Source organism: Limulus polyphemus, unplaced genomic scaffold, assembly GCF_000517525.1.
Source record: "Limulus polyphemus unplaced genomic scaffold, Limulus_polyphemus-2.1.2 Scaffold7646, whole genome shotgun sequence".
NCBI lineage: Eukaryota > Metazoa > Arthropoda > Merostomata > Xiphosura > Limulidae > Limulus > Limulus polyphemus.
The window spans coordinates 1-16,370 of record NW_013673256.1 but is presented as its reverse complement, the minus strand read 5'-3'; the positions used below and the strand labels follow the sequence as shown (position 1 = coordinate 16,370).

At 38.9% G+C, this 16,370-nt stretch overlaps 2 protein-coding genes across 3 annotated transcripts in view; one reads left to right on the top strand and one right to left on the bottom strand.

Moving 5' to 3' along the window:
* LOC106474754 (mannosyl-oligosaccharide 1,2-alpha-mannosidase IA-like) overlaps positions 1–6,525 on the top strand; it is a gene marked incomplete at its 5' end in the record, with an annotated part of 15,658 nt that extends 9,133 nt beyond the window's left edge. The window contains one exon of the mRNA XM_022403060.1: positions 5,374–6,525. Within this exon, the coding sequence (XP_022258768.1) occupies positions 5,374–5,598 (225 nt within the window). The remainder of the gene's footprint in view (positions 1–5,373) is intronic.
* On the bottom strand, positions 3,166–4,871 carry LOC111089858 (dynein heavy chain-like). 2 transcript variants are annotated; one of them, XM_022403058.1, is made up of 2 exons: positions 4,257–4,871; positions 3,166–4,164 (listed from the first exon to the last, which is right to left on the bottom strand). In XM_022403058.1, the coding sequence occupies exons 1-2, from the start codon at positions 4,855–4,857 to the stop codon at positions 3,833–3,835; spliced, it is 933 nt and encodes a 310-aa protein (XP_022258766.1). In that variant the 5' UTR covers positions 4,858–4,871; the 3' UTR covers positions 3,166–3,832. The 2 variants fall into 2 exon arrangements, with proteins under 2 accessions (XP_022258766.1, XP_022258767.1); XM_022403059.1 differs by having other exon boundaries at positions 3,166–4,578; positions 4,671–4,871.
* Positions 6,526–16,370: the final 9,845 nt, after the last annotated feature.

The following is a 16,370-nucleotide window of genomic DNA, read 5'->3' as shown; positions in this document are numbered from 1 at the left end:
TTCTGAGACAACACTCCTCCAATTCCGACATTACTAGCATCACAATCCAGTATGTATGGCAGTGAGGAACTTGGAAGCTTTAAAAGTGGAGCTGAGGCCAATTTTTCTTTCATCAATGTCTTGAAAACGTGGTGGCAGGAAACTGTCCATTCGAACTTCTGTCCCATTTTTTGTTAAATCATGTATTGGAGCAGCTATAGTTGCAAAGTCCTTCACAAACTTCCAATAATAGGTACAGAGTCCCAAGAAACTTCTTAACTCTCCTACATTATCTGGTGTTGGCCAATCACGCACTGCTTTCACCTTGTCAGGATCAGTTCGTACACCATGCTCGCTTACAATGTGACCCAAGTAAAGCACCTCTTTCTGGAACAAGTCGCATTTCTTGGAATGGAGTTTGAGGTTTGCTGCTTCCAAACACTTGAACACTTCCTCTAGCCAGGATACTTACTCATCAAATGTTACTGCAAACACAATGACATCATCCATGTACACTAGGGCTATCCTCTATTGTAGGCCTTCCAGTACTTTTTCCACCAGCCTCTCAAATGTTGCTGGAGTATTGCTAAGCCCGAATGGCATCACACAGTATTGCCAGAGACCTTGGCCATAACTAGATGCAGTCTTAGGTTTATCTGCTTTAGCCATTTTAACTTGATAGAAACCTGATTTTAAGTCTAGAGTTGAAAACCACCAGGCTTCACTTAGGGCATCAAGAGTATCATCAATTCTTGGGAGTGGGTATGAGTCCTTTTCAATTATACTGTTAAGAGCTCTGAAGTCCACACAGTAACGTTGGGTCCCATCCTTCTTCTGGACTAACATGACGGGAGCTGACCAAAGACTATCTGATTTCTTGACTATCCCTTCTTTAATTAGGCCATCCATGACCTTCTCCATCTCTTGTCGCTTTGCCGGAGCTATTCTTCTTGGAGGGATCTTTATTGGAGGGTGATTGCCTGTGTTTATTCTGTGCTCCACAAGGTCTGTGCAGCCGAGATCATGATCTCCTTTTGAAAAGACGTCTGCATAATTCGCCAAGAGTTCTCTAATCTGAAGAGCCTGTGATGATGCCAAATGGACTATGCTCTTCTTATAGACATCAGTTAAATGTTCTGGGAGTGGATGTCCTTTCTTAATGGTTGTATTTCTTGCCATAACATTGACTGGCTCTACCTCCTGGCACACACCCAACAATGCCCCTTCCTTAAGTGTCTGCTCACATTTAAAGAAATTAGCCACTGTTATGGGTACTATTTGATGACCTGCCACAAGTAACCTTCCAATCTTCACATCTGCTGGCCTAGATGGGTCTTCCACTGCTTCCACAATCATCAGGCTTCCTTGAGGATGTTCTTTTATTCTACCTCCAATAATCTTTTCTGACATAGGGGATATTGTAGTTGCCTTAAGTGCTGTAACATGCAAATCAACAGAAGCAGCAACACTTACCAGAATTTGGCCTTTTTATTCCCAAATGTCATTTTATCAAAATCAACAACACCCTTTCTCGGTAGTAAGTAGTCCAACCCTAGTATGCATTGATCTTCAATGTCAGCCAAGTATACTTTGTGTCTGTCCTTCATACCCATGAGCTCAATACTCAATAGTTACCCACACTGGTCCCCACAACCTTGCATAATGTCCTGTTACACCACAGAGGGTCTGTATGGCTTCTGGTACTCCTTTGTGATCCAGCACCTTGATACTTACAAGGGTTTGCTGAGATGTAGAATCTATGACAAAGTTCCACTTTTGGCCATCCAGCTTTCCTGTCACGTAGACACTATGTGTGCTTGCAATTTTACACTTAGCCGTTGGGACTTTCACGATGGGGTTTGGTGGGCCTCCCTCAACACCAACCACCACTAATTTCCCCGAGGCTGACTTATTGGTAGTATTCTTCTTACACTGGCTCCCCATATATCCTTGCTCTCCACAGTTCTAACAACCTTTCTGGGTAGCAGCCTATCCTGCCGTGGCATCTTCCCTGTGTTGAAGTTGCTGGCATTGAGCTCTCTTGTGCCCAGGTTTGTTACAGTGACAGCAAAGTCTCTTAAACTTCTCTGAAAGCTGCCCTTTTCTGGCTTTGAATCCTGATGACTGCACCAACCTTATAACTTATGTGATGGACTTAATGTAGGAATCGAATTTAAGAGCTCTGGCCATTGCATCCTGCATAGTAGAGGGGTGTGCTTGCTTTACTTTTATCTTCAGTTGTGGACTCTCCAAGGTGTCTATAAACTGATTCCTCAGCAACAACTTGAGGACATTGGGTGGCGCAGTTTGATAGGCCTTGTGTGCCATACTTTTCAAATCCTGTGCCAGTTCATGCAGGTTCTCCCCTTTAGCACAGATTCTCATCCTAAACCTAGCCCTGTAGACTTTGGACTGATTTTGAGTTCCATACTTGAGTTCTAGTGCAGCTACCAGTGCTCTATTGTTGTGCTTTTTGTCTGCTGACAACTGTCCCAGTATTTCCAGTGGTTGTCCCTTCAAGCTCGTTACCAAGTACACTGCTTTCTGCTCCTCTGTCCATCCATTCATTTCTGCCAGGAGTTCAAATTGTGCTCTATATGCTTCCCACAGTGCCTTCCCATCGAATTCCTGTGGCTTACTTTGTACTGGCTCACTCCTATTGCTGACATTCATATCTTGGATGTGACTTCTAACAGGACTGAAGATGTCTGCATTAGGGTTTAGCTGCGGAGTCTGGAAGGGACTTCCCATTGTCTGGGGCTGATTAAATCGATGGTTAATGTTTCCTCCTTGTGTAAAAGACAATAAATCATCCTTTAATGTTTTTTGGATTGAAATTTACTAATGTTTTCCACTTGTGTACGCTGACTTTCTCCCAACTGTTGGAGACTTTTTTCCTGTTTCTTTTCTTGTTCCAGTTGCCACTGGTGCTAGTTTTTCTGCCACTGCTGTAGTCTCTCTTCTTGTTTCCTTTCTTTCTCCTCCAACCACTGCTGTAGTTTCTCTTTTTGTTTATTTTCTTGTTCTTCTTGTTTCTTTTGTTGTTCTAGTATTCCTGCCATCAAATCTGCTAAGCTGTAGTTTGATTTGCCACTTCTCGTTTCTTCTCTCTTTTTCCGTCCCACTCTGTGACACCAATTTGTTACGTATCTGCTTGGTTGTTAATTTCTGGTGTAAATTCTTTCCGAGAAACTTCAGCAATGCAAGTCCTTTCTGGACTAACCCAGTTTATTCTTCCTCGATACAACTTTGTAATAGACAGAATTACCACAGTCAATACATTTCTCGTCTTTTTAAACTTAACAACTTTCATAATACATGCTATAAATCACAGCGATTCACAAGCTCAATAACTTCTCTCTATGCGATGACTGCAATACACACACAATCTACGGCTCAAATTCACTACTGTTTGGTTGACTCAGTTATCTATATCTATCTATTCAATACTGCTGGTTTTCTTTCCCAGGCTTATATATTAAAAAAGAGGGTATCTAGATCAGACTAGAGTTGCCAGGCAAATTCATGATCCTTCAAGAAACTCAAGCGTGCATGTTCCTAGTGTCACGTGATTTTTGCTGTCGTAATACTATGTTTAAACTTTACTGGGGATACTACTTCAGATGTAGCTTAAGGGATGTGTGGTAGTTAACTATGCAAGTCAAATATCAAGTTGAAGTGCAGCCTTTTGTTTAATTACAGTGTTCTTGATTTAGAAAATATAAAATCCACAAAACATCCCAGTTCTCAGATCCATAAGTGGAAGTTGAGTACTGTCAGAAACTAACAAACAATTATTAAAATGTTTTTGTATGATGTTGAAGTGAGGTGATTTTGAAAGGAAATGAATGGTTCATTGAAGTATAAGATTCATCAAATTTTTTAACTTGTGAAAGATGTATAGAATACCATGTGAAAGATGTATAGAATACAATGTGAAAGATGTATAAAATACCATGGGTAAGATGTATAGAATGCCTTGTGAAAGATGTATAAAATACCATGGGTAGGATGTATAGAATACAATGTGAAAGATGTATAAAATACCATGGGTAAGATGTATAGAATGTCTTGTGAAAGATGTATAAAATACCATGGGTAAGATGTATAGAATACAGTGTGAAAGATGTATAGAATGCCTTATGAAAGATGTATAGAATACCATGTGAAAGATGTATAGAATACCTTGTGAAAGATGTATAGAATACCTTGTGAAAGATGTATAAAATACCATGGGTGAGATGTATAAAATGCCTTGTGAAAGATGTATAGAATACCTTGTGAAAGATGTATAAAATACCATGTGAAAGATGTATAGAATGCCTTGTGAAAGATGTATGGAATACCATGTGAAAGATGTATAGAATGCCTTGTGAAAGATGTATAAAATACCATGGGTAAGATGTATAGAATACAATGTGAAAGATGTATAGAATACCATGGGTAAGATGTATAGAATACCTTGTGAAAGATGTATAAAATACCATGGGTAAGATATATAGAATGCCTTGTGAAAGATGTAAAGAGTACCTTGTGAAATATGTATAGAATACCATGGGTAAGATGTATAGAATGCCTTGTGAAAGATGTATAGAATACCTTGTGAAATATGTATAGAATACCATGGGTAAGATGTATAGAATGCCTTGTGAAAGATGTATAGAATGCCATGTGAAAGATGTATAGAATACCATGTGAAAGATGTATAGAATACCTTGTGAAAGATGTATAGAATACCACGTGAAAGATGTATAGAATACCACGTGAAAGATGTATAGAATACCACGTGAAAGATGTATAGAATACCACGTGAAAGATATATAGAATGCCACGTGAAAGATATATAGAATGTCTTGTGAAAGATGTATAGAATACCATGGGTAAGATGTATAGAATGCCTTGTGAAAGATGTATAGAATACCATGTGAAAGATGTATAGAATACCATGTGAAAGATGTATAGAATACCATGGGTAAGATGTATAGAATGCCTTGTGAAAGATGTATAGAGTACCATGGGTAAGATGTATATAATACCATGGGTAAGATGTATAGAATGCCTTGTGAAAGATGTATAGAATGCCTTGTGAAAGATGTATAAAATACCATGTGAAAGATGTATAGAATGCCTTGTGAAAGATGTATAGAATACAATGTGAAAAATGTATAAAATACCATGGGTAAGATGTATAGAATGCCTTGTGAAAAATGTATAGAATACAATGTGAAAGATGTATAGAATGCCTTGTGAAAGATGTATAAAATACCATGGGAAAGATGTATAGAAAACCATGCTGATTTCATTCAGTTCTAGGTGTGACTTAATTTCAAGTATCTGAATATCCCATAGTTGGAAGTTTGCCATTAATATGTCTAAACCTTTTTTTCCATTTAGGCTATTGAGAAACACTGCCGTGTGGAAGGTGGATATACCGGACTTAAAAATGTTTATCTTCTAGACGGACCAAAGGACGACGTCCAGCAGAGCTACTTTCTGGCTGAGACTCTAAAGTATCTGTATCTCCTATTTTCTGATGACAGTCTTCTACCACTGGATCATTGGGTGTTTAACACAGAAGCCCATCCCTTTCCAATTAAACAGAATGCCCAAAGTACTTAGATTCTTTGTCTGAAAAAAGGTCTCTCTATTTCTTGGAACATTTATCTGTTTGTCAGTACTACTGACTACTGTTTGACATATATAGTCTTTTACATACCATGGTTTGTTGTTGGGATAATTGATTATCACTTTTTAAGAGATAAGTCTGCAAAAATATACAATTTATTTTTAATGTATATAAATTCTGTAAAAGTTTGTGATGTCATATTAATTGTTAATAAGTTGTGGTTATTCTCTATGCTCACGACTATTATGCCAGTTATCTATGTTCTGTGAGAGAAAAAATACATGATGCGAACTGGTACAGTTCAATACATAATATGAAATAGTATAGTTTATCAGAAGATAGTATAATATAGATTTTGAAAAGTGACACGTTTCAGTATGTACACAAGTATGATATAGATTTTGAAAAGTGACACGTTTCAGTATGTACACAAGTATGATATAGATTTTGAAAAGTGACACGTTTCAGTATGTACACAAGTATGATATAGATTTTGAAAAGTGACACATTTCACTTTGTACACAAGTATGATATAGATTTTGAAAAGTGACACGTTTCACTTTGTACACAAGTATGATATAGATTTTGAAAAGTGACACGTTTCACTTTGTACACAAGTATGATATAGATTTTGAAAAGTGACACCTTTCAGTATGTACACAAGTATGACAGGTTTTGAAAAATGATATATGTTTCAGTATGTACACACGTGTGACAATGATTTTGATATTTTTTTGTGAGTACTTAAGATATAAAAATGGATTTTTAAGATTAATTGTTAAAGATATGTATTATAATTTTATTATTATATCGATCTCTATTTGTCTATGTGAATATGTAGATAGCATAATATATATAAAAGTTTTAAATGAATGACATAAATATCGTACTTGTTTCAGACAAGTTTTGTTAGTAAATTTTTTCTTTTGTTGTTGTAATACCAGTTTATTTAATCAGGAATTATTTTGTTTTGTCTAATCTAAATTATTTAATAAATCTTTTACTTGACTGCCAGTGTTTCTTCCTTTGCTCATCTAAGCATTGGTCTGAGTTATTCCCACTTATTCCAGTCTTTTATACCCTACTCAATTGCCCTTGGCGATATTTGTCTCATAACACTCTCCACCTACATCACTGCACTCTCTATCCTAGTATTGTACATAAGCACCTCATTCAGATAATATTATCACTTTTTCTCAACAAATTGTCACTAATGGGATTTCCAGTATTACGATCGTTGGAAGATACTTTGAATATTATAAGTGTTATCTGGTTGATTTTCGTAATAGTAATTTATAATCAATATATATATACATATATAAATTATTCTGTTTGGCAAGCCAATTTATGGCATGAATTCCAGGATTATTCTTTCTGGTACAGAGGCAAATCAGTTCTTTACTATCCCACCTCTGATATCTAGCATCGCACAACAATCAGGGTGGGGGGACTTACTCTCCTGGACATTCTGGAAAAAATTTAGATTTGCTTTTTCCTGCCTTCTATTAGTTTGTTGGCTTTATGGTCCCTCTGTCGGAGAGTGGTGAGTTTGTGGACTCGTAGCACTGGAATTTGGGGTTTGATTCCCTATAATGGACACAGCAGATGGCCCAACATTTATTTCTCTAACAAAACAAATTCACCTCACAAAGGTTGTTCCAAACAATGGTAATCAACACAGTCTTTAAAGGAAAAAGAAAAAATATGTCCACTTTGGGATAAGCTGCCTTTGATTTGTTTTATTCTGTTGGTTCTTCAAGAGTGTGTAATGTTTTGGAATTTTTCCCAGTTGCTTTTGAGCCTGCTCCTTCCTTGATGGCTGAAAGGTCTGGGAGCAAATTTTTAGTTTTTCTCTCCATCCACAGATATTAGCATTCATGCTGGAAGGTTTAATTTTCAGTTACTTAAAGAGACAGTTATGCCTTATCCGGGTGTAGTGTAGTGAGTGAGTTGTGGTAGTTTTTTTAAGGTTTTATTCCTGTCAGTTGTTGGGCCTATTCAGACAGGAAATTGGGGTCCAATCATTGATCTTTCTCATATATAGCCATGCCAAGGTTCACAAATTACTCATTCATCAATCTGGGATTGTAGATGTCCATGTTTATTGTTGTCAGCTTCTATCTGCACATTGCCATGGCAGTGGAGGTCCACCATTATTGGTGTTTGTTGTGCACAAGGGTCAATTACTGTTGTTCCAGGTTTTTATCTTCGGACTCGCATCGGCTTCACATGGGCTGTGCCATATTGTGTGAATTTTCTCATCACTTTCACTCCATTGCACTGTGCACATATGGATGACTAGTGGCATTACCTCATCAATTGTCAGAATAGCACATCTGGATTCTATTTTCACCACCAATGCAGGCTTCATTTTAAGGGCTGAGACATCTATCCTTGCTCCAATTCCATATGTCATCAGTCTGGGTATTTATATTTTTCATCTCATCTATCAGTTGGGCTCAGTTGATTCTCACCTGGCTCAACACTATGGAATAAGACGTCAGACTCTTACTCATCTCTCCTTCTCCCACAGCACTGATGGTTTTTTTCTTCTAGGAATGTGGGCATCACTCGAATCCCTTATGCCTTTAGGACAAGAGCACAACAGATCCTTTTAATGGTCTTTATGTGACCAAGTGCTCATAAACATCAATTCACTAGTTTCTCCATTTTCCTTAGTCTGGATCATTCTTCGATCTTGAGGGGTTGTTAAGTCGAGACACTACTATGATATGGGTTAATCTACTGCTACCTTGTCCAGAGTTCCATTTTTTCACAAATGCCTTGCTTCACGGATGGGGTGCATATACAAACAGTCAGGAATAGCAGGGTCTATGCACGGACAAAGAAACTTCCCTACACAATGTTTTAGTCCCTCTTGCTCTTCAACAGGTAATGAATGCCTCATGATTGTGTCTTTGATTTTTTGGACCTTTTTTCTTGGGACCATTCCTATCTTGTCATCCTACTAGCTTGCCATGTTCCAAGGGTGACGCCTGTGGTAGCAGGTCAATTGTCTCAATCAACACTGATTCTCCCAACAGAATAGATGCTGCATTACAAGATTCTGTTGGTTTAACTCTCATCTTGCAGCTCTGATTGGTGGGTTGGCCTCTCATTGGGTCACCCAACTACTGGCAATTTTTGGGAATTAACAATGGATGCATTCTGTCAGGACAGGATGGGATTACTATTCTAGGCCTTCATATGTTGTACAGGTTACTCAGTATGATTTGTTCCAACCCATTGTTGGGTCCTGTTGATAGTACCAGATTGGCAGCTACACCCTGGTTTTTGCTTCTGCAATACCTTCTGGAGTGTCATTCTCTTCCACTTCTTTTTCAGCTATCCATGTGGAGACAGCCATGATCTGCCTTGGCACAAGCAACTATCCAGAAGCTCAAGTTTCAGGCATGGAGATTATGCAGTCTGTTGCACAGCATCAAGGTTTAATTTCTAAGGCTCCCATGTATCTGTCTCAGTTTTTGTTTACACTGAGATGAACATTTTCAATGGAAATGACACGCATATTGGCAGTGGTGTATTGAGAGGAGGTTGAACCCATTTTGGGAAGAAGTACCAATCATAATTCGTTTTTTGACCTACCTTTTTGGCAGAGGTTTTTGTATCTTATACAGTCGCCCTGCTTAAGGCAGCCTTATCAACTACCATTTGATTATCGCAACTACATAATTTTTGAGTCCCCAGTACTCTCCAGATTCATCAAGTAGCTTTGGGCCCTTGGTCACAAATGACCATTCCAGTTACCTAACAGGCATCTTAAGATTACAGTACAGGCTCTTTCTCAACACCTGTTTCTGCTTTGACTTTTATATGCCATGTATCTCCTTCACCTGAAGGTTTATTGTTTGTGGCTGCTGACCTACAGACATCACCGGTCAGAGTGATTTTGACTGTTTGTCCACAGACCACTTTCTCATTCTCTTTTTTTCCTCAGACAAGTTTTTCTTACCCAAGACACTGTCAGACAGGAAAGGGGTTAAAGTCATTTTCAATTATTCATCTGATCACTATTTCTCACTTCTATGTCCAATCAGATTTCAATAGTGGTCATGTTCAGTGATAGTCTTGAAGGTTTTGTTGCCTGCTCTAATGCCTTTAGAGATGCTAGACAACGATTTTTCTTAGGGGCTCTGGTTGAAGGTAAGGATTTTTCTGTGAGTCATGTCTAATTAGATTTGTCACATTTCTATGTCCATAGCAGCCCGATCCAATTGCCTGTTGGAGGTCATTGTGCAGACTGGTATGTGGACCTCTCACAATACTTTTATCTCACATTACTTGCCTGATCTGGCAGTCCCTTGATTTGAAGGTTTTCACCTACTCCCTGTAGCTATCATAACCATTTCAGCTAGATTATACAGATGGGTGAGTATTTTCATTGCTACCTTTCAGGGTTTCCTCCCCTTGTTTTCACAGGCTCCCATTTTGTGGTGAGTGTTCCCAGACAAGTGTGCTTTTATTAAACCAATTATACACTAGTAACCATTAATTCAATATAATTTATACAGGCTTTTCCTCCAGAGTGTTAGAGTGAATTCCTCCACTTTTGAAGAAGAGGGCAAAGTTGGGGGGGGGGGGGGCTCCTCCCGGGTCCCTGGATGTTTTTCCCAGATGTCAGTAGGAGTGGCACCAGCCTACATGGGAACCTACTTGTAATACCGGTTCAGATGTGATGCTTTGCTATCTGGTTGGAGTGTGCATGGCCCTTCTGTTTGATAAATATAGATTTGGTACATTTTTCATGGAAGAGGGTTCATTATCTCCTCATAATTCTGAACAAGGAATGGTCCCATCTTGGTTCCTTGGTTGAATACAGTTGTTCCATGTCCTCCCCATAATTCCTGGGGCAAGTGAAATGTACCTTGCCCACACACTTAGGGAGTGAGTGTGAATGTTCATAATTCCAGACCAGATGGGTTCTGTTTCCTTTGATTGAGTAAAGCATACACGATTCCATCATTCTGAGCCTGGGGTGTTGCCTTTTGGGCTTCTTCAGATGGAGGAGAAGATTTGTTCACTTCAGCATTGTTTAACTTTTTGTCATTATTCTGGTGGCTCTGAATGCATTACTCTATGGCTACAGGTTGGGATCCATTCATAAGTATATATAGATATAACGTTGTTATCCAATTGCCCTAGCCACCAATATGGGATATATGAACCAAGACTCCTTAATTCCAACCCTGAGTAGTGGAACTTCAGCTATCTGTAGTGATGGTCACTCATGCACAATTCCACCAATGATATATAAATTAAGTACAAGGTGAAGAACATGCCTGTTCTGGATGCAGTGCAGTTCCCCACTAGGATGCCAATCTTCTATTGACACACCCATCATCTTTTCATATGCTTTCTGTATGGATAATGCCCTCACCAGCCCCACCACCTTCTAAATGTGGGATTCTAGCTATAACGGGGAGTGGAGGTAGTTTTGGCAGCACTAAGTAATAAAATAGAACACTGTCAGTTTTGACAGCACTAAGTAATAAAATAGAACACTGTCAGTTTTGACAGCACTAAGTAATAAAATAGAACACTGTCAGTTTTGACAGCACTAAGTAATAAAATAGAACACTGTCAGTTTTGACAGCACTAAGTAATGAAATAGAACACTGTCTGTTTTGACTGCACCAAGTGATACAATAGAACTTTCAATTTTGACAGCACTAATTGATACAATAGAACACTGTCAGTTTTGACAGCACTAAGTAATAAAATAGAACACTGTCAGTTTTGACAGCACTAAGTAATAAAATAGAACACTGTCTGTTTTGACTGCACCAAGTGATACAATAGAACTTTCAGTTTTGACAGCACTAATGGATACAATAGAACTTTCAGTTTTGACAGCACTAATTGATACAATAGAACTTTCAGTTTTGACAGCACTAAGTAATGAAATAGAACACTGTCAGTTTTGACTGCACCAAGTAATACAATAGAACTTTCAGTTTTAACAGCACTAAGTAATGCAATAGAACACTGTCAACTTCAACAGCACTAAGTGATATAATAGAACTCTCTTTTTTGATAGCACTAAATGATACAACTCTCAGTTCCAATACAGTACATTACTTTCTCTCACATGTATAGCTGTTCTTGTTCAGTGCTGCCCTCTGTATGCAAAAATATTTTCACATGCCACTTGTTTTGAGCTCTCACCTACCCCACAATCAAAGTGGTTCAACTGTGTCTTGTATGTAAATCATCATGTGACAACACTCCACCAATAGGAGTGCGACTCACCCTCCTGATGCATGTGACTCCCTCTATTCGATTCTACCAAACTATCACTTCTTGTTAGGCAGTGATCAAGTGCCAACGTTTTTCACTTGTACTCTTTTAAATTTTTCATTTAATGTTTTTCTTATGAAGTAGTAATTTACTTAATTTATTGATTTGCAACAGTTAGTTTTGTCTGTAGTAGTGTCTGCAATAACTTACATTTGTTTATTGATTTTTTTCTTCTTATTTTTGACTTCTTCATGGTTTAAGATGAATTCCAAGGTTTGTGTTTTACAACTTCTGTTATTATTATTAGTACTGCTACTTCAAATGCCATTACCGGCTTCAGGTGTGGGGAGTCTCGACTGAGGGTTTTTCAGCTAGCATTGGGAGATTGATCATTATATTTTGACAGTTTTTTTCTTTCTTCCTACATATGCTATGCCTTCCCATGCATTTCCTATGAAATCCTTTAGGCCTAACTCTCCCATTTTTGGTTATGTTTTCTCAGACATGTTCCATTTTCACAGTTTTAATATGATGCTGTTTTTTTTTTAAATAACAACCATCATTAGAGTCCTTTGTTTTCCTTCCTTCCCCTGACATCAGGGTTCATGCTGAGCATTTCATTTTTCAGTTGAGGGCTGGTGTTAGTATGCCTCATTATCCATGGACTTCTGATCTTTATGCTTTGGCTTATCAAAAGAAGCTCAACTTTTTCTGGACTCCCAGCAACTAGTCACTTTTGCTCATATGGGGGGTGGGCTGTCCTTGATAATCCTATCAATTTCTAACACTTCCTTTTTCTCACTTTCATCTTACCTTTACCACTCTCCTACAGTACTTGTTCAACATACATATCCTTTCCGAAGAACTCCATTGATCCCTTGAGGGTTTCTTGGGGGATACACTTTCCCTCCTAACTTCTCATTGGTGCTATTGTACTTTTGGCCCTATCCCTTCACATGTGGTTTTGTTGCTGTTGGAATTTTATTGGGAAGGAATCTTCTTTTTTTCACAGGTTCATCTACCTTCCCATTATCTCTGTGAATTTTGGATGGCTCCTTTTTTATTTGTTTGTTTTTGGAGATTTTCCAGAGACTCTGGATTCACATGTGGACTCTGCGATCAAGCACTTTCCCTGTTTCCTGGAGTTTCACTGCCATCGTCCATTGAAGGAAACTATCCAGTTAGGCATATGTTCATCTCCTACTATCTTCATTGGGTAGCTGTTTTTCCTCATTGGGGTACTGCCTTCTGACTGTTGCTATCCTTCAAACTTTGGTGCAATTGTGGTAAGGTATCTTTTTCTATATATATAACTTCAGAAGCATGTCCAATTTAAGATTCAGATCTTGCTCAGTAGTGAGCATTGCCTGTCCAAATATGCTTCCTATATCTCAAATCTGCATTGTACGGACACGATGTGTACCATGACCTATAACACACATTGTTGACATGGGGTGCTCCACAAGATCACTAGTTGGTTTTTCCTTGCAATATATTTGCTTCATTAATATGCCCATTTTGGACCATACTAACCCATGGACCGACATGGGTAAAGCAGAAGGAGATAGCTGCCAATCCCTGCTGTCCATTTGATTGAAGAAATCAGGGTTTTTGTGGTCACCTGTTGCACTCTCTCTGGTGTTGGCATTCCTCTGTACTCTCCACCACACTTTATCCCCCTTGTTCTTCTACTGGAGAATGGGAGTCTTTGCTACTTTCCAGTTCTGAGCTGCTAGGGTGGTGGACCATTGAAGTGTCCTCCTGAATGTGTTCGTTTCCATTTAATAGAGAGTAGAGCAGTGGTGTTATGCTGTTGTAGATGGCATGCGATCCTCCAATCATGCTTTCCACCTCCATGGGGTGGGTCCTTCAGGTTGATGTTGCACCCAGCTTCTGTGCAGTTCTATCTGGAGGGTGAGGCTGCTTATATTTTATAGATGCAATCCACTTCTGGAGGTTGCTGTTGTGCTCCAACCTTTGTGGGCCTATCCAGAGGATGATGTTTCTTTGGAGTAGATCTGTCATGTTGCAGTTCACCCCTTCGATTGAGATCCCTCATCATTCCTGGATGTTGGTTCCCACTGAGTGGCTTTTTATTAGAGCTGGATCAATCAAGATTAATCCTCATATGTGTGGGTTGTGTTTTATCTTCTTCACTCAATTTGCCTAAGGATCTCCTCTTCCATGCAGTAGGTTCTGGAGGTTGTTGTAGAACCCAGTTTCTGGGTGGTTCTGTTCAGAGGGTGTGGTTGTTATATATTTCTATAGGTGACCCACTTCCATGAAGTGGGATTAGGAGAGTGGTGTTGCTCTTTGGCTTCTGTGCAGTTCCATGTGGAGGATAATGTTGATCGAAGAGATGGTTCTTCCTCTTGCGCTCCACCTCAAGGTGGTTTCACTGCATGAGGTTGATGTTGCATTGTGGGGTGCCAGTCTGTTTGAGTTTGATGTGACCTGCCACATTAGGATATCTCATCTTACTGTCATTCTGGTGTCAGGTTCCTGGATGTGTGGTTGGTTGTGGATTTGCGCACCTTCGTGTTTTGTAAATTCGTTTGCACAATATATGATTCTTTTCTATTTAACTTGAAGTAAAAACAGTGTGGACCCCCCTACTCCCATGGGTCAGAGGTTCTATTCCCAATGCTGCTTAGTTTTGGACTGGAGTTGACCAGCCGCATATGGTCCATTGTGCCCTAGCCACTCTACACCTTGGGGCACGTCCATTTTAGCTTCCCCACATTTCTGTCTGTAGATGGCTCTTCTACAGTATACTGTGGTCTGAATTTCAACCCAACCAGTTTTCTCTTCCTTCTACTTTCTACCCATATATGCAACATCTATTTCCACATTGGGTGCAGAATATAACTGGCATAGAAGTAGTGTGGTCTCCCATGAGTGTTCCTCTCTTATTGGGGTTCACACTTAATGGGTGTTCTTCAGATGCTTTTGAAGGATACTTATTTCTTACCCTTGCACCAGACCCTCCACCTATTCATTGTGAGATTCTAGCTATACATGTAAGGAGAGGTAATGTATTCTAGCTATACATGTGAGGAGAGGTAATGTATTCTAGCTATACATGTGAGAACGGGTAATGTATTCTAGCTATACATTTGAGGAGAGGTAATGTATTCTAGCTATACATGTGAGGAGAGGTAATGTATTCTAGCTATACATGTGAGAACAGGTAATGTATTCTAGCTATACATGTGAGGAGAGGTAATGTATTTTAGCTATACATGTGAGAACAGGTGATGTATTCTAGCTATACATGTGAGAACAGGTAATGTATTCTAGCTATACATGTTAGGAGAGGTAATGTATTCTAGCTATACATGTGAGGAGAGGTAATGTATTCTAGCTATACATGTGAGAAGAGGTGATGTATTCTAGCTATACATGTGAGAACAGATAATGTATTCTAGCTATACATGTGAGGAGAGGTAATGTATTCTAGCTATACATGTGAGGAGAGGTAATGTATTCTAGCTATACATGTGAGGAGAGGTGATGTATTCTAGCTATACATGTGAGGAGAGGTGATGTATTCTAGCTATACATGTGAGAACAGGTAATGTATTCTAGCTTTACAAGTGAGAAGAGGTGATGTGTTCTAGCTATACATGTGAGAACAGGTAATGTATTCTAGCTGTACATCTGAGAACAGATAATGTATTCTAGCTATACAAGTGAGGAGAGGTAATGTATTCTAGCTATACATGTGAGGAGTGGTGATGTATTCTAGCTATACATGTGAGGAGAGGTAATGTATTTTAGCTATACATGTGAGGAGTGGTGATGTATTCTAGCTATGCATGTGAGGAGAGATAATGTATTGTTACGACAGTGGGGGTCACGTGACGAGTATTCTAGAAGATAAGCTAGTGTGTTGCGATAGCGTTGCGTCAAGTGACGCTGGTAGCACGTGTTGAGAGTCTTAGAAGTTTCTAGAACAGGCAGTATTATCGTATATAAGTTTGCTGGACAGTGAGAGAGACAGACGGAGTCGAAGCAGTACTTGATACAAAGACAGAGGCGTAGTGGAGACGAAGCAGGCAGAGAGAAAGAAAGACAGCGGTTATGGTTGGCGGGAACTGAGGATAGCAGACACAGAGATCGGAACTATAGTTTGCGGGGACGGACAATTAAGTCTAAGCGCGATAGAAAGTGAGTGAATTGTTTTGAACTATAGTGTGTGTGTAACTGTGAAACTTAAGTACATTACAAAGTTGTACTGAGGAAGAATAAACAAGTTTTATAAAGAAAGGACATGTATCTTAAAAGAATTAATAAACATACATACAGAGACGTAACAAATTGGTGTCAGAAGTGGTATAATAAAATGGAAACGAGAAGTGGCAAATCAAACTACAGCCTAGCAGACTTAATGGCAGCAATACAAGAGCAGCAAAAGAAACAAGAAGAACGAGAAATTACGGCAGTTGTTAGAGGAAAAAGAAAAGAAACAAGAAGAACGAGAAACTAAACAAGAAGAGAAATTACG